General features: G+C 40.9%; 1 protein-coding gene across 1 annotated transcript; it reads right to left on the bottom strand.

Moving 5' to 3' along the window:
• Positions 1-3,879: 3,879 nt before the first annotated feature.
• Positions 3,880-6,354, bottom strand: LOC126624285 (probable indole-3-acetic acid-amido synthetase GH3.1). Its single transcript, XM_050293323.1, has 3 exons — positions 5,810-6,354; positions 5,590-5,691; positions 3,880-5,481 (listed from the first exon to the last, which is right to left on the bottom strand). Exons 1-3 carry the CDS (start codon positions 6,124-6,126, stop codon positions 4,095-4,097), a joined length of 1,806 nt encoding a protein of 601 aa, XP_050149280.1. The 5' UTR covers positions 6,127-6,354; the 3' UTR covers positions 3,880-4,094.
• Positions 6,355-25,347: the final 18,993 nt, after the last annotated feature.

The following is a 25,347-nucleotide window of genomic DNA, read 5'->3' as shown; positions in this document are numbered from 1 at the left end:
AGAATCTGGGTTTATAGAGTAGTTCTGTTGGAGTTTTCGAAGGCTTTCATCTGTTTCTCTATGTCCATGAAGTTTGCATAATTCTCTGACTAAAAAGTCGTGTAGGTTCTTTGCAATTTATTAATAGAGGTGTTGACCTTCAACAAAGTCTCCCAAATCTGATCCAAGGTGGGAGGGGTTCCAATTAAGAGCATCATCGTTCTCTGGAATGGTTGCAGCATCAGGGACCTGATTGCTCATACCAAGAGTAGTGGAGACGTTGGGAAGTGAATTTTTCTCGGCATGGGTGATGGAGTCATCGGGAAGTGGACTGTTTCCCGCCATCGTGTTAACATTAATGTTAACTAAACTTTCTTCTTTAGACACGCATATGGTAGATTGATTTTGGTCTAGTGGATTATGAGTTCACTCTCAATGAAAACACTAATTGTTGGAACCAAATTCACACACAACCGTAAAGCGTGGAGATGCACAAACTCGTTAACTTGTAAAATATCAAACAACCTTAAGCGTCCAAGGGCCAGAGGGTGCCGACCAAAGTCTCTTCAATAGTCAAGTTAGTAAGTAATATTATGAGACCCAAGCAGTAAGGTAGAGAACAAGTATGCGATAATTGTGTACCCAAAGATGAACCCTAGAAAGGTGTTTTTATACTAGTCATGAAAGAGAAATTTTAGGATATGAAATCCATATTAAAGTGGTAGAATCCCAGAGGATATTTAAGAGTAGATATTACACCCTCTTAAGAGTTAGATTACTTAAGGCGCACGCCAATCCCTATATTGTAGAAAGTCGAAGAATATTGGAAACCTTACTGATTCCATACTAGATCAGGTTTCTGCATATTGCGGAACAAGCATGGTCAATCTTAACGAAGTCATCGGACTGCGTCCACTGCTCCAGAACAGGATGATAGTGGCATTGTTGATCGGTTTGTGCAGCTTCGCTATGGAAGTTGCTGAGTCCATGACCAGACTTTAGAGATAATAGTATTTTGATTCGCCTTACTCTATATTTTAGTTACATTTTGGAGCATGCAGTATGGTTGTTGGGTCCAACGCATGGATAGTCTACTCTAATCCTATTATATTAGAACATGGATCCAACCCGATTGTTTATGCTAGGCTTTAACTCTCCGATTTGAGATTTACACTTCCTTGAGGAGGCCTACTTTGTCAAACGTTGGTAAAGTTAGTGATTAATTTGCCACTTAGCAAACAACATAAATCGGTCGTTGACAAATTATCATACCTTTTTATCTAAATGATACTTTCATTACTTTTTATATTATCTCGTTTGCTTCCTTTGTTCTAATTTTGATGTCAAATCTCATGTGTATTACGATTGTGTTGATAAGATTCTTGTGGCTAAGCTCTTAGGGTTTAAGGTAGCAAATTAAAACAGGTCAACTAGTAGTATAATTATGTTGATAATTTCATTTGAATTTGATACAAATTGATAGAATCGGAGATCACTAGTGCTTACCAAAGCCAAATGGACTCGTGTGCTCCATCTTCAAGTATATTGCCAAACAGCCATTGTCTCCCCAATTGTGGGTCTTAATTATTTTTATCCATTCTTTGTACATAGTCATAGGGTAGCATTATTGGTCTTCTGTAAAAAAAACATCTGATGCAAATTACCTTTTGAGAGAACTTTCAACTTATAGGAGAAAATTGTATAATGATGAAGTTGAATGTTTTACATATACTTTTTAGTCAAAATGGTTCTTAAGATTAATATAACTTTTTATTTAGGTTCTTGATATTTGAAATCAATAGAAATGATTCTTAAGGTTGTCCATCATTAATTATTTTGATTATTCTGTAAAAAATCTCCATTATATAGACTTTTTGGTCAAAACTTGACGCAACTTACTTTTTGATAGAATTTCAACTAATAGGAGAAAATTGCGTAAAGATGAAGTTGCATGTTTTATATATGATGCGTGTTTGTTCATAATTTACCAACCGAATTCGACCATGGATCGACGTTGGTAAAAGTACGTAGCTGCTTTTGGGTCACCATCGGTAACTTTTTATCTTGTCGGTGCAGAGAATGTAAAAAGCGATAAAGCTGTAGATAAATAATTGAAACCTCGGTGCTCAGTAATTATGCAGCAATGGAGATGAGAATACAGGAACGTCATAATTATTTAAATGGGTTTAGGGTTGAGGCATTCAAATTATTTAAAAACTATGTTATCTTAATATTTTAATATAGAGAAATTAGGTTAGGTTCATATCATTCTTTTTACTATTCTATAGATTAAAATCTTATTCATTTTCAATTTTTGATCAAAATCCTTAGGTATTAATAACATCATTAATTATTTGAATAATAAAATATTTTTATTTTTAAATATATTCCTTTACTATTAAAAATGTTACAATTTATGGCTAAATTTTTTATCATATATTTTTATTTTTAGTTTGTACCTACCAATTTTTTTTTTCATTTTTAATTTGTACCCAGATATGAGTTTTTTTTGTGCCCATATTTTTTAAAGTTTTATTTGTGTTTGTACCCACGTGTATACCGTTATGTGACATTGTATATTTAATCAATGATAGAAAAATTACATATGGTATATTTATAACGTTGTATCATATATTTATATTTTTAGTTTGTACCCACTTTTAATTTGCAACATTTTTTTTAAATTTGTAGTATTTTCTTTTTAGTTTTATTTTGTACCCATGTATTAATTTCTTTTAGCGCCTATATTTTTTAAAAATTTATTTGTACTCATATTTTTTTAATCTTTTATCTGTATCCTAATTTATTTATAATGTACCCATTCTTCTTTATTAATGTACCACTTTGTTATATGTGAAATATATCAATTTTTTTAACACTATGGATACATTCTTTTGCCATTTATTATTTCTTATTTTTACAGAGTTTTTATCCATTTATTCAATCAAGATGTTTGAATTTTTTTTATTGTAACCGTTTCTAATAGTATTATAATGAGGGGTTTTAAATTTATAGGATTATAAATCTCATAAAATATCAAACAATTAATGTCAAAACTATAAAAATATAAATATTAATTTTAATATAATGAGGTGTACAAAGTCAAGAGACTTTAATCAAACTTTGAATACTATTAAGGTTTTAGTCAAAGAAAGTTAAGGATTAGGGACTGCATACAAAGTATCTCTTTTAATATTAACTAATGTGAAACATTACATATTAGTTGGTTATTGTTTGTAAATAAATAATAATTCATAATTCTACAAATTGTAAACTAAACTAATACAATGTTATCGCATTGATTAAGATTTTAAAAATTGAGATATGAACTAGTGCTTCTGAAAAGAAAAAATAATCATACTGGATACTCGTCTTTATACAAAATCCAAAAAATACAAATTTTGTATTGTAAAAGTGAAGCAAAGTTCGCATAGTCGCATCATGACAAATATTTGGCTTACTAGAAAATGTTACATTTAAGGATGATGATTTTCACACACCTAATTGTACATCTCACATACTCTTTCAATTGTTGAATAGTATTTGGCACTGTGGGTGAGATAAATAGAGTGTTAATGTTGTGTATCATTAAATATATATTTCTTTCACAGTCATTCTTTCTTTAATTTTTAAACGTTTCTTCCATATTCTTTCTTCCATTTATACAAAAAAAAAAAAAAAAAAAATTAAAAACTGAAATGTAAAAACGAAATGGTGATTAATGGATTCTGATAATTGTCTTAGTCCTTGTGTTTTCTTGAACCAAAGTACCAAACCCATCAAATACCCTTTTCCCTTTTCTGCTATCAACTTCTAAGTTGGCAAGAAAAGGAGGATAAGTTGGGTAGCTTTGCAATTATGTCATGTCATTCATTGAATGGACGATGATCAAAAAGCCACTGACCATGAAAGCAACCAGTCATCATCTTGAAAACATGTTACATTCGTTGCACAACTCAATTGTGAATTGAACCCCATCACAAAAAGCCGCTTACAATTTTTTATCCATTTATCTAAAAAAAAAACAGTCCTAACCCATAAATTATCCAAAACTAAAAAAAGAAAACAAATTTATATATAAGACTAACAGTCATCACCTCGTTGACTTGCATTTTTTATCGCATCTTCCTTTCAGGAGTCCAGTGAGGTAAAGATGGGCTGAAATGCTTGGAAATTACCCTGGAGTCTAGTAACTCCATGATTGGGGTAAAATTCACACATCGCGGCACCTTGTACTGGTTAATCGACGCGCCTCTCGAGATTGCGTAGTCCATTAACTCCTCGAATGTGCCACTCTTCACCACGCGTATCTCCAGCGGCCCGATCGAGTTGTCCGACACTCGACCTTGCCGGTAAACCGAGTTAAGCGATTCCTCCATTGCCAGGCAGCATTGGTCCATCGTCGAGTCAAACGACTCGCCCTCCGAGTTCGCCGAGTCCTTCACGAGAAGTTCCCAGTAGATAACATAGTGCCCCGGGATTGTCGTCGTGTCGGCGTAGCTTGTGTACTCCACCACGCTAGCGCTGAATTTCTGGAGGCGCTTGGAGGCGTTGTCGATGGCGAGTTGCAACTCTGCCTCGTCGGTCTTGTCCGAGTCAATACTGAGCAAAACGTTCTTCCTCCTCACGAAGTGGAACTGCGGGGCCGAGTTGTGGAACCCGGTGACTCGGAGGATGTCGCCAACTCTGTACCGGTGAAGCCCGGCATAGGTGGTGATCACCAGCTCGTACTCTCTTCCGACCTCGACGTTGACCAGGTCAACGAGTCTGGTTCCCGACTCGCCACCGCCACTCACTAAGTTTGGCTCGTAGGGAAGGAACTCGAAATAGGCCATGTTTGGCATTATCGTGTAGGAAACTTCAGAAGGCTTGCACATCGGGTTGAGGTTGAGTCCGAAATAACACTCCGACGATGCGTACATCGTACATGCCATCGGCAATCCGCCGCTGTAGTAATCCAACGTCGGAATGTACTGCGCCATCGCGCCCGTCACTATCACATCTAGATATTTCGTGTTTGGCCATATCCGGGTCAAAATCCCATCCCAATTTTCGTTTCCGCACTGTTTGGACATGAAATCCGCCAGCTCCGGGTCGGGTTTTAAGATCCTGCCTATGCAGGATTTCAAATCCGAGTCAGTTATTTTAGAGCTGAGAGTCCCGGTCCGAATGTCTTCCGCCAGCTGTTGCCAGTTAAGCTGGAGGAACCGTATTGCGCGGAGGAGACCGGACGCGAAAACGGCGCCGAGGCGGAGGACTTTTTCGCGCTCGAGAAGGCCGCAGAGCATTTGGGCGTACATGCTCTGGAAGGAGTCCGGGCAAAGGATTGCATCAGTGGGACTCGTGTACACGTTGTACGGGTCGTACGGGCGCGTCTTGAAGTGCTCGCTTTTGTAGTAGCTGGTGAGAACGGGTCGGGCCAAAAGCCCGCCGGGCGTCTTTGTTTCGGACTTTACGAACAGAAAGTAAAGGCCCTTTCCCTTGTCCAGCCCGGGCACACAACTGTTCCATTAAACAAAAAAAAGTTTATTAGAAAATGATATTTTAATTAAATAATTAAACAAATTTAAACGCGTATTTTAATTAAATAACTATTTTTAAAATACTTACAGGTTCATGACGGGCATAAGAAGGCTGTATAATAATTGGCGACGATCCAATTCCTCCTGAATTGTTGGCATCAGCTTCCTCTCTCCAGCTGAAGTCCCAGAACTGTAATTTTCCATATATAAAAAAAAAAGGTCAACAAATGAATAAATTAATTCACATAATTTTGTGAACAAAATTAATATAGGTGAGTGATTAGTTTGTGATTTAGTTAATCAATTACCTGGTGAGGAATTCTGAGATGGGATGAGCTGACAAGATGGGGGAGCGATCACCATTGGCGATGCGTTGGATTTCGGGCTGGAGATCCTCGTAGGTAATCACCGGGAGTTTGGACTTGAAAGTTTTGCGGTCGGTGGCGCCGCCGAGTTTGAAGCGTTTAAGGTACTCGGTCTGGGCGTTTCGAGCTAGTATCTCGGACAGCACCCTCTCTTGCACGGCGTCGGCGTTCCGGGTAGTTTCTTCAATGAACTGTAACGCTTTGGCGTCCTTCTCGCAGGCGGGTGGGCCGAGGGGAGAGAGTGACGAGTCGACAGCCATTTGAAGATTAGATTTTGGAGTGGCGAGGGCTGTAAGTTAGTTTGAAATGAAGGGTCTTTTGTTGCGTGTTGGTTATAAACAGAGAAGAGAAGGTAGTGAGGGGCTGTAAGTGAATTTGAAATGAAGGGTCTTTTGTTGCGTGTTGGTTATAAACAGAGAGGAGAAGGCAGTGAGGGGAGAGAGAGGAGAGGAGTGTGTTTGGTGCAGTGAGATTGAGGAGCGGGTTTGGAGGGCTTTATATAGGGGGTGGAGGCGGGAGTTTTGAGTGGCGGGCCCCTGTTAGGAGGGAGGGTGGGACACACGGAGGGAGGGGGAAGCTGACGAAGGGAAAACGGAGAGTCGTGGGGTGGTCTAGGAGAAAAGGGACAAGAGGGGCCCCACAACACGTAGAAAGTAGAGTGGGTGTACATATTTTGGAGGGTAATAAGCGTCAGCCAACCAAGCGGACTGCTTTGGGGTGAAAGTGTTGGGCGTCGACAGCGATGGGCTGCCAGCGGAGGAGGCAGATTCTACTGTAGCAGTATAGCAGCCATTCCACGTGCCTCAGATGCCTCCTCCGGTCCTCCGGTTCTCCTCTCTCCTCCTCAAGGCTGCGGAGAGCACTAAATTCAAATTAGGTGACGACTTTCATTTTGTTTCTATTATTTAAAGAATATAATACTTCAAACAGAAAAACAAACATACTAGTTTGTTATTTTGTTAATCTTTCAATCGGATATCCATATACGTAGTAGGGGCCAATCTAATTAAAATTTGGCATATATGATATATATGTATATGATATTAATATATAGAAACTGCATGCATGTGCACAGTGTACGTATATATGTGTATATGACAAATTCTTTAGTGCATGCATCCATCTAAATTCACATCACATGCATGCAAATTCTAATACACACACACACACACACACACACATATGTATCATATTATTGTGATGTGGAACAGTTTTTGCATTTTTTATGCTCTTGTTGTTGCATGTGTCTCTTAAATTAAGGGAAGAGATTCATGAGAACCAAAACCCTATTATTTTCTTTCATTTATATATATATGTGTGTGTGTGTGTGTGTTCCAATTATCCAATCTATGCGTTTTTTAATCTTCTAAATTGAGCGACATTAGAGGAGGCGGGATTCAAACTTAACTAGGTCATTGGGTGTATGAATAATTAGTACTCTTATAACAGCTACAAGTTCCTTTTTGCGCTTTCTTATAACTGTATATTGACGTATTGTTAATATGATATAGTAGTAATCAATAGAGGTGTTAATTACTTTCGATTATCTCCATCATCCCTGGTCATACTCATCATCGAGATTCTCAATCATACCATGATTATTTACTTATAACTTGGCATAATTTGATTAATTCTGTTTCAAGAAGAACGAAGCTTATCCATTAGAAGCATTGGTTACAAGAGCATCACAAGCACTTAAATTCATAAGCCAAACACTAGTAGAAAAATTTATTTCCGCAACAAAATTTTAGGCGACGAAGCATTTTTCCGTTACATAAGTGACCTTTGCTCAACAAAGTATCATTGTTGTAAGGCGAAATTGTTGCGGCCATGAAAAAATATTAAAAACTTTGCGCGATGAATATTTCTTCGATTAAGAAGACTTCTCACGACGAAGGGAAGAATTTGTCACGCAATCTCTGGCAAAGAAAGTGGTAAAAAGAAGATTTGGTGCTAATATATCGTCAAACAAACATTTTCTTGAGCAAGGGAGCACTTTGTTGCGTCAAATTTGCGTGACGAATAGGTGTCCTTCTTTTTACCTTTGAGAAGAAATTACTGCGTAAAGTGCTTGGAAATGGTCAATGTGGTCGGTGAGACATTTAAGGCAGAGAAATTACTGCAAACTTTGTGCGACAAGTGCTTCGTAGCGCAAAGGGTTCACGGGTTCTATCAAATCTCATATCCACTTTCCCTCATCCTCATTCTCTTCCTCATCCTTTTCCCCAAACCTCTCACCCCTTCGTTTTCTTTTCCCCCAAACCCCTCATATCCAAATTCATGTTTCCCGTTTTTGTTACTTTTTCCGTCGAAAATCTTCGATTTCCAAGGTAAGTCTTTATATATCCAAATATAGAACAATGTTGTTTCGATAATTAATTTTAATTGATAAATTGTGTCTCATAAGTTGTGGGTTTTCGAATATAGGAAAATTATAATGTTGAAGATGTTCGATTCCACTACTGCTCCAACTGGACAGGGATACGATGGAGAATGATCGAACAGGTAATACTGAAGCTGTGACGGAGACGCACTATATATTTGTGCACGACATATGGGCATTATCGTGGAACCACTATCCTACGGAGTGGTCATCCTGGAAAAAAATGCTGGCCAGATGAACAAGTCTTTGCTAAATGAGATATCGATAATAATCAATTAGTTAATTAATAATTCATTTTGATTTAAATTATAGGACCAAGTACCTAAAACCCCATAATCTTTTATTGGTCCCAATTTTTTTAAACATTGCAAACAAGTACTCGATCAAAAAAATTTCAAACAAGTACCCAATATATTGAAAATGTCACATTCATTATGTCCCACTTAATTTTTTCCTTTAAATGTAAATGCAGAAACAATGGGTACCACTTATTTGCTTACTTGGACGCTAAATGGTAATAAAAATAACTTTAAAAAAGACATGAAGATGAAAAAAATAAAAATAAATAACAAATTCACAAATAAAATTGAAAACAAAAATGAAATCGAGAAATCTCCTTACAAAGAAAAGGGTTAAGAATTCAGATAGGGCTTCAATGAGCTTGTTTCTACTCATGTGATTCCTCATTTGCCGATTTTCGGCTAGTAAAGCTTCCAGTTCTTCTTTGTGGGCAGTGAAGATGGTGATGGCCGCATCATGTCATTCTATACCATTTCAACAACCTCCATGACCTTATTCTCGATGTTGGCGGCTTGAGTTGTAGGGTGGAGTTTGTGGCTACACGTTGAGTTTGGTGTGATGGCATGAAAGTGGTGATGGTTGTGGATGCAAATTTTCTCCTCCTCGATCTTGGACGATTTTGCACCTACAAAACAACTAGCACCTTAGGTTAAGGCCAAAAGCCTCACGCGCCCACGATGAATGGGGGGGGCTTTGGCCGAAGAAACTCCGATGCCAAAGTTAGAATTTTTAGAGAGAAATAGTGTTTAGAGTATTTGGGATTTTTTGCAAGAGGTTTGGAATGAATTTTTGGTGAGAATATGTGTCTATTTATAGAGTTAGGGTTTGCCCTATTTTGAATAATAGTAACCGGCCATAGGGTTTTTGTGGGGGTTAATTTCATGTTTAATTTGCCAATTTATTGGCTAATTAAATATGAAAAGAATAAATGGGTGGTTATAAAAATGATTGACTATTTTAATAAGGAAAATGGGAAAGATGAGGATGTGAATAGTGGGGGCCGGTTTTGGGCTATTAATTGGGTGATTTTATTGACTATTAAGGATGATTTTAGGAGACATGGTAGGTATATATTATTTAGCTAATTGATTAGCTAAATAATGAAATAGAAAATACTAGGTTTTGGGAAATACCTTATAGAAAGGATTTGATAAAAGAGGTTTTTAATTGTTACCTTTTTTGGGCACTTTTGACTTGATTGAAAGATGATTGCCCACTGCTCGCACGTAGGAATCCTAGTATGCTTCGTGGGTATTTTTGTCATCTTTTGTCCAAGAGTCCACGTGTCGCCTAGCGAATATTTTTGGCTCCACAAATGCCCCCACACCTGTTGGGCTGCTTGAAGAAAAGTGCAACAGGTGTAGAGATTTTCTCGCTTTAGGTAACTCGGAATTGCTTCCTATTTTGTTGTTGATTCTCTCTTTTAATAGGAAATTAGATCCTTCTAGGAAAAGGAAATAAATCCCTCTCAAAGTTTATTTAAATCCACCTTAAGTGGATTATCAAATCAACTTTTAGAGAAAAATTTATTCTACCTTGCAAGAGAGAAAGAACTTAGAGGATATTTGTTCCCCCTCCTCTAGCAATTTTCTACATCTTGCCCGTGCAAAGGACCGTCTTTCGTTGCTTGCTTTGTCTTCTCGTTGTTTCTAGGTAAGAAAAAGAAAAAAATTATTTTTCTTGTCTTCTTGATTCTCTGGAATGTTTGGATCTTGACTCTTGGCTTGATGGGAATCGGAGACTTGTGATAGGCTGGTGAACCATGGCATGGCAATGCCGTGAAAAAATATACATATATATATATATTTTTTATTTTTTTTTTGCCGAGAGCTGTTTCTTTTTTTTTTTTTTTTTTTTTTTGAAAACAACTCTCTAACAAATCTTCCTTGTACTTTTGTAGAATTTTCAAGCATGTCTTCCTCGAGCCGCAAGAATGATGATGGTGTGCCCCCGTTGTATCGTCACGGCGGGTTTTTGAGTAAGATTGGCTACTTCAAAGCTGCTCACCTCAAGATTAGCTCCGACAATTTGTTTAGAGATTTTCTTGAAACGTATTGGCATGCCATTCCGTCGGGAGTGCGTGTGAGGCGAGTTAAGGATGGTAGCAGCCGGGAACCATGCAGTGGAACTCGGAGAGCTATCAAGTTCCATCCTTACTATTTTGTGTTAGGGTTTACTTTCCCTATGCCGCGTTTCTTCCAAGAAGTGCTTTGCTCTATGAAATGTGCGCCTGCCCAATGTTCCCCGAATGCGGTCCGAGTGATGGTGGGGTTCCACAATTTGAACCAATTTTTTGACTTGGGACTAACCACCAACGAATTTTGGTATTTCTTTGACATAGGTCGTATTGATGGAGTTGGACAACTGCGAATTCGTCATAAGCTTTTTGATAATTCGAGCAAAGGAGATCATGATTGGGCCAAAGAGACTTTGGAGATAAGTGGAGAATGGGAATCCGATTCTTCTATCGGGCTGCGTGTATCAACGGTCTTCATATCTGGTAAGCAGACTGCCTAGTCTTTTCGGCTGCTTTGCTTTAGTGCCAAATTATTCTTCAATTTTCTGATTGTCTTCCGTTTTTTTTTTTTTTTTTTTTTTTTTTTTTTTTTTTTTGTAGATTCGGAATTTGGCTCAACTCCTAGGGTTTCTCCAGACATGAAAAAAGTACATGTCGTTCTGGGTATCCCTTCCGAGTATCGTGAGTGGCGTTGGCTGCTTAGTCCTCTTCGTAAGGAAAAATGTGGACTGCCCCCAGAAGAAGAAATAAAACGGATCAAGGCAGACGCGATGGCTCGTCCTATCACTGTGATGGAGCCTACTATCAATGAAGGTGGGAAAAAGAAACATTCCCCGCCTGCTCAAGAGATGCCTGCTGAGAAGAAAACGAAGACTGCTCGTGGGGATTCTCCGGCTGCTCCCAAGATTGTGATTGACCTGACTTCCTCTAAGGGCGAGAAAGAACGAACTGCTACATTTGTGCCAGTAACGCCTATTGCTTCGAAGGCTGCTAGCTCGATTGCTGAAAAAATTGCTCAGCGTAAAAGTTCTTCCGTGCCTTTGGTACCGAAGTTTGTGCCGAAGCATCCGTCCGGGATTAAACCTGGCTTACCCTTGAAGAGGCTTGCTACTATGAAGAGTGATAAGGTGCCCCTGTCTGCTAAAGTGGCGCCAAAAACTGCTTCCTCCGCTGCTGCAACCAACTCGTCTGCTGATAAAAATGAAGCTGCTCGCTCAGGCAGGCTTGAAGAATCCGCCAAGTCCGTTTCTGGGGAGGCTGCTAAGATTTGTGCGCTTTTGAAACCAGATCTTCTTGAAGACATGAATGTATGTGCCCAGTTTGTTGATGGCGTCAAAGAGATTGTTGGTCCGAGTCTTTTTGCAAAGCACACACCCGAGTATAGGAAGACTGCTCTGCTAGCCATGATGCAGAAAACAACAATTCTGGCAGCCGAGTCTATGTTCCTTGACCAAGAGGACACCAAGGCTGCTAAAGAGATGGCAAGAACTATGGCTGCCGAAGCTTATTCCTTGGCCGAAAAAATCAAGAAATTGGAATCTGAGCTTGCTGCTTTAAAGGAATCTAATACTTCTGCCCCCACTTCTCTGCAGCTTGAGGCCGCTCACCAGGAGATCATGGATTTGAATACTAGGCTTGATGCGATCCAAATAAAGAATGAAAGTGCAGAGAAGGAAATTGAGCGTTACATACCTCAGATTCAAGATCTTGAGCGTTCCAAATCTGAATTTCGCTCCGCTGCTTATGCAAAGGATGAAGAATTGATTGCTACTTACAACCAAGCGATCCACTTCAAAAAGGTTGTTGACAGGCTTGAGCCTCAAGTGTCGGAACTTCAAAGTGTTTTGAAGACCAACGAAAATCTGAAGAAAGAAATTGAAGAGTTGCAGTGGGTTCGTGCTTGCCTGCTTGAGGAGAATGAGCAGTTGAAGAGTGAGAAAGATGGTTTCGAGGCTTCGCTTATTCAGAACCAAACCGATTTCTACAAGCTGGGCTATGTAGATCATCTCTATGGGCGGCCATCTGACTTTGAGTTTTCCGGTAAAGACTTCGAGACCTTCTTTATTTCTCCAGAAGACTTGCTCGATTTTACCTTTGAGTCTTCTATCGGTGAAATAGTTGGAGGAGTTGATACCCAGGCTGGAGCAGTCGAGGGTAAAGATTCAGAGGATGCCGCTGCTGAAAACACCAAGGCTACTGAAGGTGTAACGACCGAGCAGTTGGGAGATGTCCAAACTACTGAAGAGTAGTCTTCTAAGTAGCTTTTAGGATTTCCTTTTCTTTCCTTTGTTGCTTTTGCTTGGACTCCTTCGGTATTTGCTTGTTGTTTATCAATTTTGCTATAAAATTTAATAAACTTGCTTCTTTTTCTTTTCCCATCCTTGCTCTTTTTTTTATTTTTTTTTTATTTTTTAACCTTTAGTCCTTATAGGCCAGTGGCAGGCGCGCTACTTTTCTATAAGCAGACAAGCCCACATAGCCTATGCAGCCGTAGGTGTTGATGTAGAACTTTTGCAAAGTTGTTAACCATAACGTTGGCAGCCGGATGCCTTACTTACAGAAGCAGACGAATCCGCGTAACCACTTGGCTATTCAACCTTGGCTCTTTCCAATTCCGTAGGCTGTGTAGCAAGTATCACAACACTTTAGGACTTGGTGTAGGTTATTCTGCGTTTGGCAGAGGTTAAGTTTATCGACTACGTAGCATGTCGGTAGTGGATAAAATCTTCGCGTGTGCACGCTAACTTGTTTAACCTTTCACAAGAATGTGCGGTTGCATAAGTCTAGCGTGGTTCTACTGCTCGAAGGGCAAGCCGTAGGCAGTCTTCTGGAAATCCGTAGGCTACCTTAGTGCACTCGGTAGCAGCTTTAGGTTTCCAGGGCAGCCGCCCATTGGGTGTGCTGCATAATGTGCCCCCTTCGTCTCTAGGGCCCGGTTCCCTACGGATTAAGCCGATAGACCCATAATCCTTCAACTAGCTAAGCCTTGAAACAGACCATTGTGGCTACTTCTAGGAATCCCGGCGCAAGCCATCATGCACCTAGTTATTCTAGGGCAGCCAAGCTCATCCACGTCTGGATATTCGGAGTGTTGAGTTTATCCTCCCGCCTTAGAGAGCACAGTTGGTCCCTTAGGGGGTGTAATCTTCTTTTGAAGTGCAGAAAGAAATAAGTAGTTGTAGACATATATTAAAGCCAAGTTACAAATTACTTTTGAATTCTTTATTGAAAAATAAAATGAGCAAATAACTTGGTTGCAAAACTGCATGATGATTGGATAATCCTCAGTTTACGAGGTGGTGCCCATTGAGCTGCTCGAGTCTTCGGGTCTTGATATAATGTGAAATCACACATGGTATTTCCTCAAATTGTAGGCGTTCCATTGCTTCTCGATCTCTTTATCATTCATGGTAGCAAGAGTATAACTGCCTTTGCCGCTGACTCTGCTGATCTTGTAAGGACCTTCCCAGATGGGGTCCATTTTTTTCGAGCCTTCTCTGCGGGCAGTGATGAAAGCTTTTCTTAGGACTAGGTCTCCGGGTTGGAACTGCCGGATCTTGGCCCTTTTGTTGTAGCTGGAAATGAGCTGCTGCTGGTAGGCTGCGATGCGGGTGATGGTTTGTTCGCGTCTCTCTTCTGCCAGATCTAAATCTGTGGCCATCTCTTTACTGTTCTGCTCAACGCTTGGCAATAGAGTGTTGATGCTCGGCACGATGATGTTGGGAGGTATGATTGCTTCTGAACCAAACGCCAAAGAGAAAGGAGTTTCACCGGTTGCTCGTCTTTTGGTGGTGCAATATGCCCATAAACATCCTGGGAGCTCATCTGGCCATTTTCCCTTTTTGTCGGTGAGGGATTTCTTGAGGCAGTCGAGGATTGTTTTGTTGGATGCTTCAGCCTGCCCATTGCCTTGAGGATATCTTGGTGTGGACATGTGTTGTTTGATGCCGTATTTTTGGAAGAACTTTGCCAAATCTTTTCCCACAAATTGAGGACCGTTATCAGTAACGATGGACTGAGGGATGCCAAATCGACAAATGATGTTCCTCCATATAAAGCGTTCTATGTCCATCTGAGTCGTGGTTGTCATGGGTTCTGCTTCTACCCATTTGGTGAAATAGTCGGTTGCCACGATCATCATGCATCTGCCCCCCGTAGCAGGCGGCATAGGCCCTACCAGGTCGATTGCCCATTGCATGAATGGCCAAGGACTCGTTTGCGGGTGTAGCTCACTGGCGGGTAGTGCTGGTACTGGTTTGTAGCGTTGACAGCGGTCGCACTTTTGGACTAACTCCTTAGCATCTTGGTGCATGGTAGGCCAGTAATAGCCTGCATTAAGAGCCTTTTGGGCTAAGGATCGACCTCCAGAGTGATTCCCACAAACGCCTTCATGGATTGAGCTTAGAACCTTCAAATCATCGGGAGGTGCTAGGCAGCGGAGATGTGGTCCGGTGTAGGATCTTCGGACGAGAATGCCATTCCACATATAGTAACGTGCCGACTTAATTTGGAGCTTCCTTGACTCCAATCTTTCTGTGGGTAATGTGCCGTTGACCAAGTAGTCTATAATTGAACTTTGCCAAGTGGGAGTTACACTAACCTGTGACACTTCAGCTATCGACTCCATTTCTATGCTTGGCTTGTCTAGATATTCCACCGGAATTGAGCGTTTGAATTGGTGGTCAAGGGCGGAGCCTAAACCAGCTAGTGCATCTGCATGTGCATTGTCTGCCCGCGGAACTTGAGTGAGAGTGTAAGTCTGAAATGCTTCAAGCTGCTGGCGTACTTTCTCTAGGTATTGTGCCATCCTTGGGTGTTTTGCCGTGTATTCCCCAGTAGCGTGGCTGGTGATTAGTTGGGAATCAGAATGAATTGCGAGTTTCTTCACCGCCAAGTCTTTTGCCATTCGGAGGCCTGCTAGTAAAGCCTCATACTCTGCTTCGTTATTGGATGCTTTGAAACCTAGAGTGATCGCCTGCTCGAGCATTGAGCCATCTGGAGTAACAAGAACTACACCTGCTCCCGAGCCTTTATAGTTGGATGCACCGTCGACATGCAAGTTCCAGAAATCTTTATTGGATGGAGTAAGTGTGGCTAAGGTACTCTCGGCTGCTTCTGGGGCGTCGTTGGGCCGCACTGTTGCGTTGCCTAGGCTAGGTGTGAATTCTACCACGAAGTCTGCCAAGGCTTGGGCCTTTATCGCTGTGCGAGGTCGAAAAACTAAACCATATTGGCCAAGTTCCAATGCCCATTTCATCACTCGTTGAGAAGCGTCCGGACCATGTAATATTGATCGTAAGGGATATTGAGTCATAACAATGACCGTATGAGCTTGAAAGTATGGTCTGAGCTTCCGAGCCGCAACAACTAACGCCAAAATTAATTTTTCGATCTTCGGATATCTTGTTTCCGCATCGAGAAGAGCTTTAAAAGTGTAGAATACCGGCAGTTGGGCCCCCAGCTCTTCTCGTATGAGAGCAGAGCTCACTGCTACCTCAGAAACTGCTAAATAAATGTACAAATCCTCCGCTGCTTCCGGCTTGGATAGTAAGGGAGGTGATGTGAGATAATTCTTCAAGTCTTGGAAAGCTTTTTCGCATTCTTCATCCCATTTGTCTCTTTGTGCCCTCTTGATAGCTTTGAAAAAGGGTTTGCATCGATCGGTGGATCGTGAGAGGAAGTGATTGAGGGCGGCTGCTTGTCCGGTCAAGCTTTGGATCTCCTTCAAGGTAGTTGGAGATTTCATCTCTATGATTGCTTGGATTTGCTTGGGATGTGCTTCAATTCCTCGTTGGGTTACTAAGTACCCTAGGAATCGGCCTGAAGATACTCCAAACGTGCACTTGGTGGGGTTGAGCTTCATCTTGTACCTTCTAAGGATATTGAAAGTTTCTGCTAAATTACGAATGTGATCTGATCGCTGCTTGCCCTTTACCATGATATCGTCGACATAGACCTCCATGGTTACCCCAATTTGCTTTTTGAACATCATATTTACTAGCCTTTGGTAAGTGGCTCCCTCGTTCTTGAGGCCAAAGGGCATGACCTTGTAGCAGTAAGTGCCTCGCTCTATCACGAACGCAGTTTTCTCCTTGTCGGGCTCATGCATGGCTATCTGGTTGTAGCCGGAGTACGCGTCTAAGAAACTAAGCAACTGGTTTCCAAAAGTTGAATCTACTAATAGATCAATCCGGGGGACAGGATAATGGTCTTTTGGGCATGCTTTGTTGATGTCGGTGTAGTCTACGCAAACCCTCCATTTGCCATTCTCTTTCTTCATGACTAGTACGACATTAGCAAGCCATGCCGAGTGTGCTACCTCTTCTATGAAACCGGCCTCCAATAGTTTGTCGATTTCTGCCTCGATGATCGCTACTCGTTCGGGAGCGAAATGTCTTCTTTTTTTGAATTACCGGTTTGGCAGTTGGATCGACGTGCAGCTTGTGGCAGGCCACCTTGGGATCAATACCGGGCATGTCGGATGGTGACCATGCGAAGATATCTCGATTTTTCCTACGGAAAATTGTGAGTTCTTCCTTCTCATCTGGGCTTAGTCGTGAGCCAATTTTAGCCGTCTTTTCCGGCTGCTGGGGATCAAGAATGATGTCTTCGGCGTCCTCTTCGGGTTTCCATCCTATCTTATCTGCTTGGGCGCCATCTTCTCGATCCACCTGCTGTAATTGCTATTTGGCAATTTCTTTGCCCTTTTGGACTTCGGTAACCTCTACGGGGGTAAAGGTCTTCTTCTTTGTTTCTTTCAACATTTGCACAGTGCATCGTCGGGATGAAACCTGGTCAGACTTGATCTCTCCGACTCCTCCTCCCGGGATGCGGAATCAGATTTTTTGATACTTGACGGAAGTGACAGCATCCAGCTTGATCAACCAAGGTCTCCCAAGAATCCCATTGTAGGGAGACGGGTCACTTACAATCGTGAATGTTTGCTTTGAGACGACTGGCGGTGTTTTTACGTCAAGTGTGATATGGCCAATGGCAGTTGAGGTGTGTCCGTTGAATCCAGTAAGTACCTCTGCCCGACGTATGATTGTACTTTCCAGGCCCATCTTCTGAATGACTGAAAGTTGAAGTAGGTTGACCGCACTTCCATTGTCAACCATCATCCTGTCGACTATAGCATGGGCTAGTTGGATAGATACTACTAATGCATCGTCGTGTGGGAAGTCGACTCCTTCCGCATCCTGCTCCGTGAAGCCAATGATAGGTCCAGGTTGGGTATCGACTGCTTGAACTTGTGAGATTAGTAAAGCCTGCTGGATCTTCCTCTTTTTGGAATTATTAGTGGCCCCCAAGTGCTCGGATTCAGCGAAAATGCCATTGATTCAAATCATCTTAGTTGGTGGCTCCTCATCTCCGTCTGCATTCTTTTTTGGCTGCTCAGTTGGCTTGTCCAAATATCTATCGACTTTGCCTTCTTTCACGAGTTTCTCTAGGTAGTTCTTCCAAGTGTAGCAGTCGTTGGTTGTGTGACCAGGACCTCGGTGGAATGCGCAATACTTGGTGTGGTCCAACTTGGAAGTATCTCCTTTTGACTGTTTCGGCAACTTGAACCATGGTTCATTCTTGATGTCACGAAGGATTTGATGAATCGGAATTGAGAACTTAGAATAGTTATTGGTCATCGGGCTTTCTTTGGTCGTGGGTCGGTCCCTGCGCTTGAACTCCTACCTGCCTTTGTTGGGTTGTTTTTCATCCTTCTTTTGAGCAGCTGGCAACTCTTTTCGAGGCTGTTCGGAAGCCTTTTCTACTTGTCGAGCCTCGTCCCAAAGCGCATGCTTTTCTGCCAGAGCAAAGGAATCTGCTAGAGTTAGGTCTTCTTTCATGATCATTTCTCCAAACAGTGGGTGGTCTGCTGGTAGTCCTTTTTGGAAGGCTGTACTTGCTATCGAGTTGTCGCATCCGACGATCTTCGCCTTCTCTGCTTTGAATCTCTTCACGTAATCGCGAAGCGACTCTTTTGAGTTTTTCTTTACGTTGAACAGGTGGTCGGACTTCTTCTTGATCGATCGATAAGATGAGTATTCTTTGGTGAAAACCAAGGAAAGATCATCAAAATTCTGGATAGATCGTGCCGGCAAGGTATGAAACCAATCTTGTGCCTCGCCTTGTAAAGTAGTGGCGAATATTTTGCACATAAGGGCATCATTATTCCGATAAAGGACCATCGCACTTCGGTAATGCTTCAAGTGTCTTTCGGGATCCCCGTCTCCTTTGAAAGATGTGAAGTGCGGCATGCTAAAATTGCGCGGAGGCTCTGCCCGCTCGATCTCATCCGCGAAAGGTGACCTGCTTATGTTGGTCATATCTCGCCTTAGTGCCTCATCAACCATTTCGTTGCGCCGAAAATCACGCATCCGTTCATTGAAAAGCCTTTCTACCTCTTCTTGGATTTGCTTTTGTTGGGGGTAGCGGAGCCTTTGGCTGCCCTTGGTCTTTTTCTACCGGTCTAGGCTGCTCTTCTTCTCGCTCGGCTCGTATATGCTGTGGCTGCAATGGATGAGATAGATTCATAGCAGGCGAGAGATTTCTTTGCAGGCTACCGGTTGAACTAGAGCCGGATTGAATGATTGTTTCCTTCCGTTTGTCAGGCTGTCTGCTCCGATGTGATGTGGAGAATACTCCTTGTGAGCCTAATCGCGAATGAATGCTCTGCCTGGAAGGCTGCCCATGTTGATTATCAAAGCGTGGCCCCAACCGTGAATGTATACTTGCCCGTAGGCCTAACCGAGAATGCACGCTCCTCCACGCGCTAAGACGAGAGTATACGCTATTTCGGGGGCCCAATCGAGAGTGTGCACTGTCTGAATGCTCAACTTGTGATGGGTTGAATGGCTGCTTTCCAGAACGCTGCTTAAAAGGCTCATTGTCTACCTTTGTTCTACTTCGGGAAACTTCATCGTGGGCGCGTTGCATCTCAGTGCATTGTAAAAGTTGATTCACCAAGGTAGTTTGTTGTGCAAAGGCGCTCGTCAATTCTATGACTTGTCGGGACAAGTTTTGTTCGCCATTCGGATTGGAAGAACTTGGATGGAATGCACCTCCTTGAACAATAAAAGGGTGGTTGACTCCAAGTGCGAGATTTGAGTTGGGGAATGTCAAATCTGCAGAGAAATGTGGTGAAAACGCCGCAGCCTCGATGATTGGTCCGGATGGTTGAAATTGTCTCGGGCTGATTTGGGTAGCTTGGGAAACCATGAGAGCATGCTGGGCTACGGGTGCAGGCTGGATCACTGGGGCAGGCTGGATCGTTGGAGCAGGCTGGGCTACAAGAGCAGGCTGGATCACGGGAGCAGGCTGCTCAATGCGCGGTGCACGTGAATGCGAGGCTTGGGCTTGGGTCCACGTAAACTTGGATGGCACGGCTCGGGCCGTGGTGAAGGCTCCATGGACCTCGCCTCGAGTGGCTACCAAAGTAGCCACCGTGGTGGTTCCCATGGTGGCTGTGGTGAAGGCCCCATGGACCTCGCCACGAGCGGCTACCGAAGTAGCCACCGCGGTGGTTCCCATGGTGGCTGTGGTGAAGGCACCATGGACCTCGCCGCGGGTGGCTATCGAGGTAGCCACCACGGTGGTTCCCATGGTGGAAGCTCGTGGTGATGATGCCGCTCCCCTTATTGTCGCATTTTGCTTCACGGATCTCCGCAATTCCCTTTCTTGAATATTAGAATTTTTACTTGCGGAATTTTCTAAATTTCTAGCCATTATATTTTTCTTATACGTTTTATCAAAGAACCTTTGCAAGTAAAAAATTCTAATAATAAGAACGTATGAAAAATATTCAAATGGACTAGAAAATAAAGAAAAAAAAACCTTTTTGTGCGAGAGTCTTCTACGAGTATGGATTTCAACTCTCAATGAAAGCACCAATTTGTGGATGCAAATTTTCTCCTCCTCGATCTTGGACGATTTTGCACCTACAAAACAACTAGCACCTTAGGTTAAGGCCAAAAGCCTCACACGCCCACGATGAATGGGGGGGGGCTTTGGCCGAAGAAACTCCGATGCCAAAGTTAGAATTTTTAGAGAGAAATAGTGTTTAGAGTATTTGGGATTTTTTGCAAGAGGTTTGGAATGAATTTTTGGTGAGAATATGTGTCTATTTATAGAGTTAGGGTTTGCCCTATTTTGAATAATAGTAACCGGCCATAGAGTTTTTGTGGGGGTTAATTTCATGTTTAATTTGCCAATTTATTGGCTAATTAAATATGAAAAGAATAAATGGGTGGTTATAAAAATGATTGACTATTTTAATAAGGAAAATGGGAAAGATGAGGATGTGAATAGTGGGGGCCGGTTTTGGGCTATTAATTGGGTGATTTTATTGACTATTAAGGATGATTTTAGGAGACATGGTAGGTATATATTATTTAGCTAATTGATTAGCTAAATAATGAAATAGAAAATACTAGGTTTTGGGAAATACCTTATAGAAAGGATTTGATAAAAGAGGTTTTTAATTGTTACCTTTTTTGGGCACTTTTGACTTGATTGAAAGATGATTGCCCACTGCTCGCACGTAGGAATCCTAGTATGCTTCGTGGGTATTTTAGTCCTCTTTTGTCCAAGAGTCCACGTGTTGCCTAGCGAATATTTTTGGCTCCACAATGGTGACTGTTACTTGGTGGAAGCCATGCTTCCATGACCTTCTATTGTTGTTGGAGACAAAGTAAGCCCTAGTTAATTTAACAGAAAAGTAATTGGAGCTTAGCGGATTTGACATTTTCAATAGGTTTTGGTACTTATTTGGAATGTTTAAAAAGATTGAGACAATTTGGAATGACATTAAAAAATTGGGAAGCTTTAAGTACTTAATCCTAAATTATGTTACAATTATTAATAATTTAATGTTTTCTGCATAATAGGTTGGTTATTATTGATGAAACGAACCCTGAGGTGATGGATTACCTAGATGATATATTCAAGAGGAGTTATCAGGAGTTAAAGCATAACATCAACCAAGAGGCACAAGCACCACTAGCGTAATAGATGTTTTATTTTTGATGTTATGGACGAATAAAATAATTTTTAAGTATGTGACTGGATTATATTAACATTTGTGGATGGTAGCTTTAAATATTTTCTTAATTTGTACTAGCAGATGCCCACACACATTATGTGTGCACAATTTCATTTCATTTTGTTTTTTATTATGAAGTGGGATTAGTTTTTAAAATTCTAAAAAAAAAAAAATCAGTTATGAAAATTGGGATAATGATGAGCGGTTTCTTCTAACGTGGGAATACTTTTTACTTTATTTTATTTTTAATTTTTAAATAGGGCATGATATTCTAACGCTGTGAGGGGGTTCAAATGGTAATTTTTTGGAATTTTGGTTGACAATCAAGGTTTTATTAATAGGTAGGTTAGATTTGAATTAAATATTTACGTTTAAGTATTTATTTGCTTCATCTCCGCCGCATCACCATGCGCCACAAGCCCCTCATCCACAATCCGAGCCTTAATGTTGAAGTTGTTTGAACTTCGTAGCCATTACTGCTAGGGTCCTTGTTTTTAGGGTTGTTAGTCACATAGAGTTTAATAATCCCTATACTTGAGGGACAAACTTGTTTTTTTGTTTTGACATTGTCATATACCAGGATTATAGGACTTGTAAAATCGTGGGCTGTTATTTTCCTTTCCAGTTTCAATGTAAGGCTATTTATTAGCCACATTGGTTACTTCATTCAATAAGAATTCTCCCAGTTTTACATGTGCTTGAAGGAAAAATTTTGTCCTAGCTAAGAACATGTGAGAATATTTGAACACATAGGCAAACTATTAACATATTAAAGTAGGCATGCATTCAAAAAACAATTCTAAAACCCATGACTTTCAAAGCCTAGTGAATGGTGAACCATGAGACTCTTCAACAACACAAAAGAGAAGGAAGGATTTAGAGATTCATTACCCTTGAAGCTCATCCTTGTTTACACAAGGGATTCACCCAAGTGGAGGGCCTTCAAGTCACCTCTTAGCTCCTTGGATCTTCCTTTTGATGCTCCTTTGCTCCTTGAGGATGTGAGGAAAGGATCTCCAAAAACACCAAAGATTTGGTGTCTCTAAGTCTCCACACCAAGGATGAGGTGTGAAGATGAAATGGATGACTTAGAGAAGAAAAGATTGCTAGCTATCTCTTCCCTAAGTGGCCGGCCTCTTTTAGAGAAAAAGAGAGAAAGTGTTTCTCATCTTTGTCTTAAGAAAAACCCTAATGAGGTAAAAGCTATAAAGATGCTTTTATATCTCTTTTCTTAGGTGAGTGGCAAACTTGCAATTAAGCAAAACTTCCCACTTCCCTCACTATGGCCGGCCATCTTAAGTGATTGGGCTATTTGCCCATATTTGTTTTAGTTGTCATACAACTTAAACATAATGGACCTAGTGGACCAAACCCTTTTGGATCCTGAAGCCCAAAACTAACTTAAAAGCCCAATACGAACCTTTCGTAAAATTAATTAACTAATTAATTAATCTTGACCGTTCTCAATTAAACCATTTAATTGCTTATCCATCTCATTTATATTTCTTCACTTTCATCCTTACTCGGTGTATGATCCATTAGGTTCCAATTAGCGAGGCAGTGGGCGATTGTTACTCTTAATGATCGATTGTGAATTGAAACAACCTTTCAATTCTCCCTTTGTTGAAGATTAGTGTTTGATAATCTTCAGGGCTTCCACAAACCATGAGTGACACCTAGCAGTATGTCATGGCTACCCAAGCTAAGTAGAAGTGGTTGGAGAACCTATCCAGTTACAATTACAATGCAATACGGTCATTCTCTAATACAATACTCTTAATCACATTGTTTGAGTGATAGTTTGTTTCATGTCTACTGTCCAATGTGATACTTCTTTATATGATTCAATTGAATATGATTTGGAACATACTTCCTAAGACATATTCGTATGCTTTGGCCAAAGACTCCTGAATCATATCTTAGAGTATTCTCCTTCCACCATGGAAGGTTAGAGATCTCTTGTTGTGCATTCATATGCCTACATGACTAGATAGCTTGACCCCAACAATTCCGTGGACACTCTCGATGGAATGCCTTTGACATGATCAAAGATCAATGACCTAACCATTAGACATCTATGATGCCTCAGGTCAAAGGACTACTTTGCATATTGCAACTAACGAGTTCTTACATGACATGTATGTTCGAACTCTCTTTTGATCGTTGTTCAGCGTACTCGATTACTCTTTCGAGCACCTATGTGTTTGTCTTAGTGTCCAACACTAAATGACTTGAGACTAGTCATACTCACGCTTAAGTTGACATAACACATACTAACCTTAGCAGATTGTCAATGCCCAATTGGCAATCCTATGGCTAGGAACGTTTTAGGAATGAACATAAGAGAAAGGTCTCGTTAATCTAACTTACTTAAATCACTTATCTCTTAGATCAAATACATTCCTTGGATTCCCTTATTGCTTAAACACATGATACAATAAATAATGATTAACAATAAGCTTTGCCCTTTATTAAACGTATAATAGTTTAATACAATAAGTATTCCAAAAGCTATTACATCAAATGAATGGCTTTGTGGGCATACTTCCAACAATCTCCCACTTGCACTCAAAGCCACCTTCCCATGTATCTAATACCCATCTTTTCCATATGGCGGTCAAGTTGGATTTGAGACATTAGCTTTGTTAGTGGATCTGCTACGTTATCGGCTGAGGCAACTTTGAGGATGTTGACTTTCCCCTCGGTAGCATATCTTCTAATGATATTAAAGCGCTTTTCAAAATGCTTGTTCTTTTGATGAGCCCTGGGTTCCTTGGCTTGAGCTATCGCCCCACTATTATCACAATACAAATTTACTGGTGATGTAATGGTTGGAATCACTCCAAGTTCAGTAATGAACTTCTTCATCCAGAACGCTTCTTTGCCGGCTTCAGCTGCAACAACATATTCTGCCTCCGTCGTGGAATCAGCAATTACATCTTGTTTCTTGCTTTTCCAGCTAAAAGCCCCACCATTTAGAGTGAATACATATCCGGAGTTGGAACTTCTATCATCGACGTCAGATTGGAAAAAAAAAACTTCTCCACCACTCTGCTTAGAGGCCCTTCTCCTCTAGTTTAGAGCATCAACGTAAATTAAAAGTATATCAATTTTAAATTCTATAAGTATTAATTTTTATTAGGATTAATAACATTTTTCTTGATATTTTTAGAAGGTTTCTAAATTCCCGGAGATCGACATGTTCAAGGAAGTTTATGTTCAACCTGGAATGAGATCACTGAGCAGCTCCATGTAAGTTTATGTAATTTTTATTATTCTTACATTTATAAATAGTATAAATATTAATTACATATAAATATTTTTTCTTATTATTATAGGATACTATGATGGAGAAGAGCAATAGATTAGATCGAGGACGTCACCCTAATCAAGAACGTCACTTCGATCGAGGATGCGAGTTTTCAAATCCTGACTAAGGCCCTAGATCAGATCCTCGATCGTACACCTGGTAAGGTTTATTGAGGGACGGGGAATGCGCGACATGGTGACATTACTGCCTCCTTTTCCAAACAAAGCATTGGACATGTCACAACGTGACGGAGGAAGTTGCGGACTTGAAGCATAAGCTTGCGACCCAAGGAGATAAGTTGAGCCAGAACTTACACACTTGTTTGGCTTTCAATTTCTGACACCACCAGCTGCTGCTCAGCCACTTTCAAGCTCATAGCTCTCCACTTAGCAGTTCAACCCAGCAGACCTTGACGACCTTCTTTTGTAGTTTATTT

This window comes from Malus sylvestris, chromosome 5 (genome assembly GCF_916048215.2).
Source record: "Malus sylvestris chromosome 5, drMalSylv7.2, whole genome shotgun sequence".
Classification (NCBI taxonomy): Eukaryota; Viridiplantae; Streptophyta; class Magnoliopsida; order Rosales; family Rosaceae; genus Malus; species Malus sylvestris.
This window is presented reverse-complemented; position numbering and strand designations above follow the sequence as displayed.

Coding starts and splice junctions, on each gene's coding strand:
- LOC126624285 (XM_050293323.1), bottom strand. CDS start 6,126: ATGGCTGTCGACTCGTCACTCTCTCCCCTCGGCCCACCCGCCTGCGAG. Junction 5,692..5,809: donor ATCTCAGAATTCCTCACCAG/GTAATTGATTAA, acceptor GGAAAATTACAG/TTCTGGGACTTCAGCTGGAG. Junction 5,482..5,589: donor CTTATGCCCGTCATGAACCT/GTAAGTATTTTA, acceptor TTAATGGAACAG/TTGTGTGCCCGGGCTGGACA.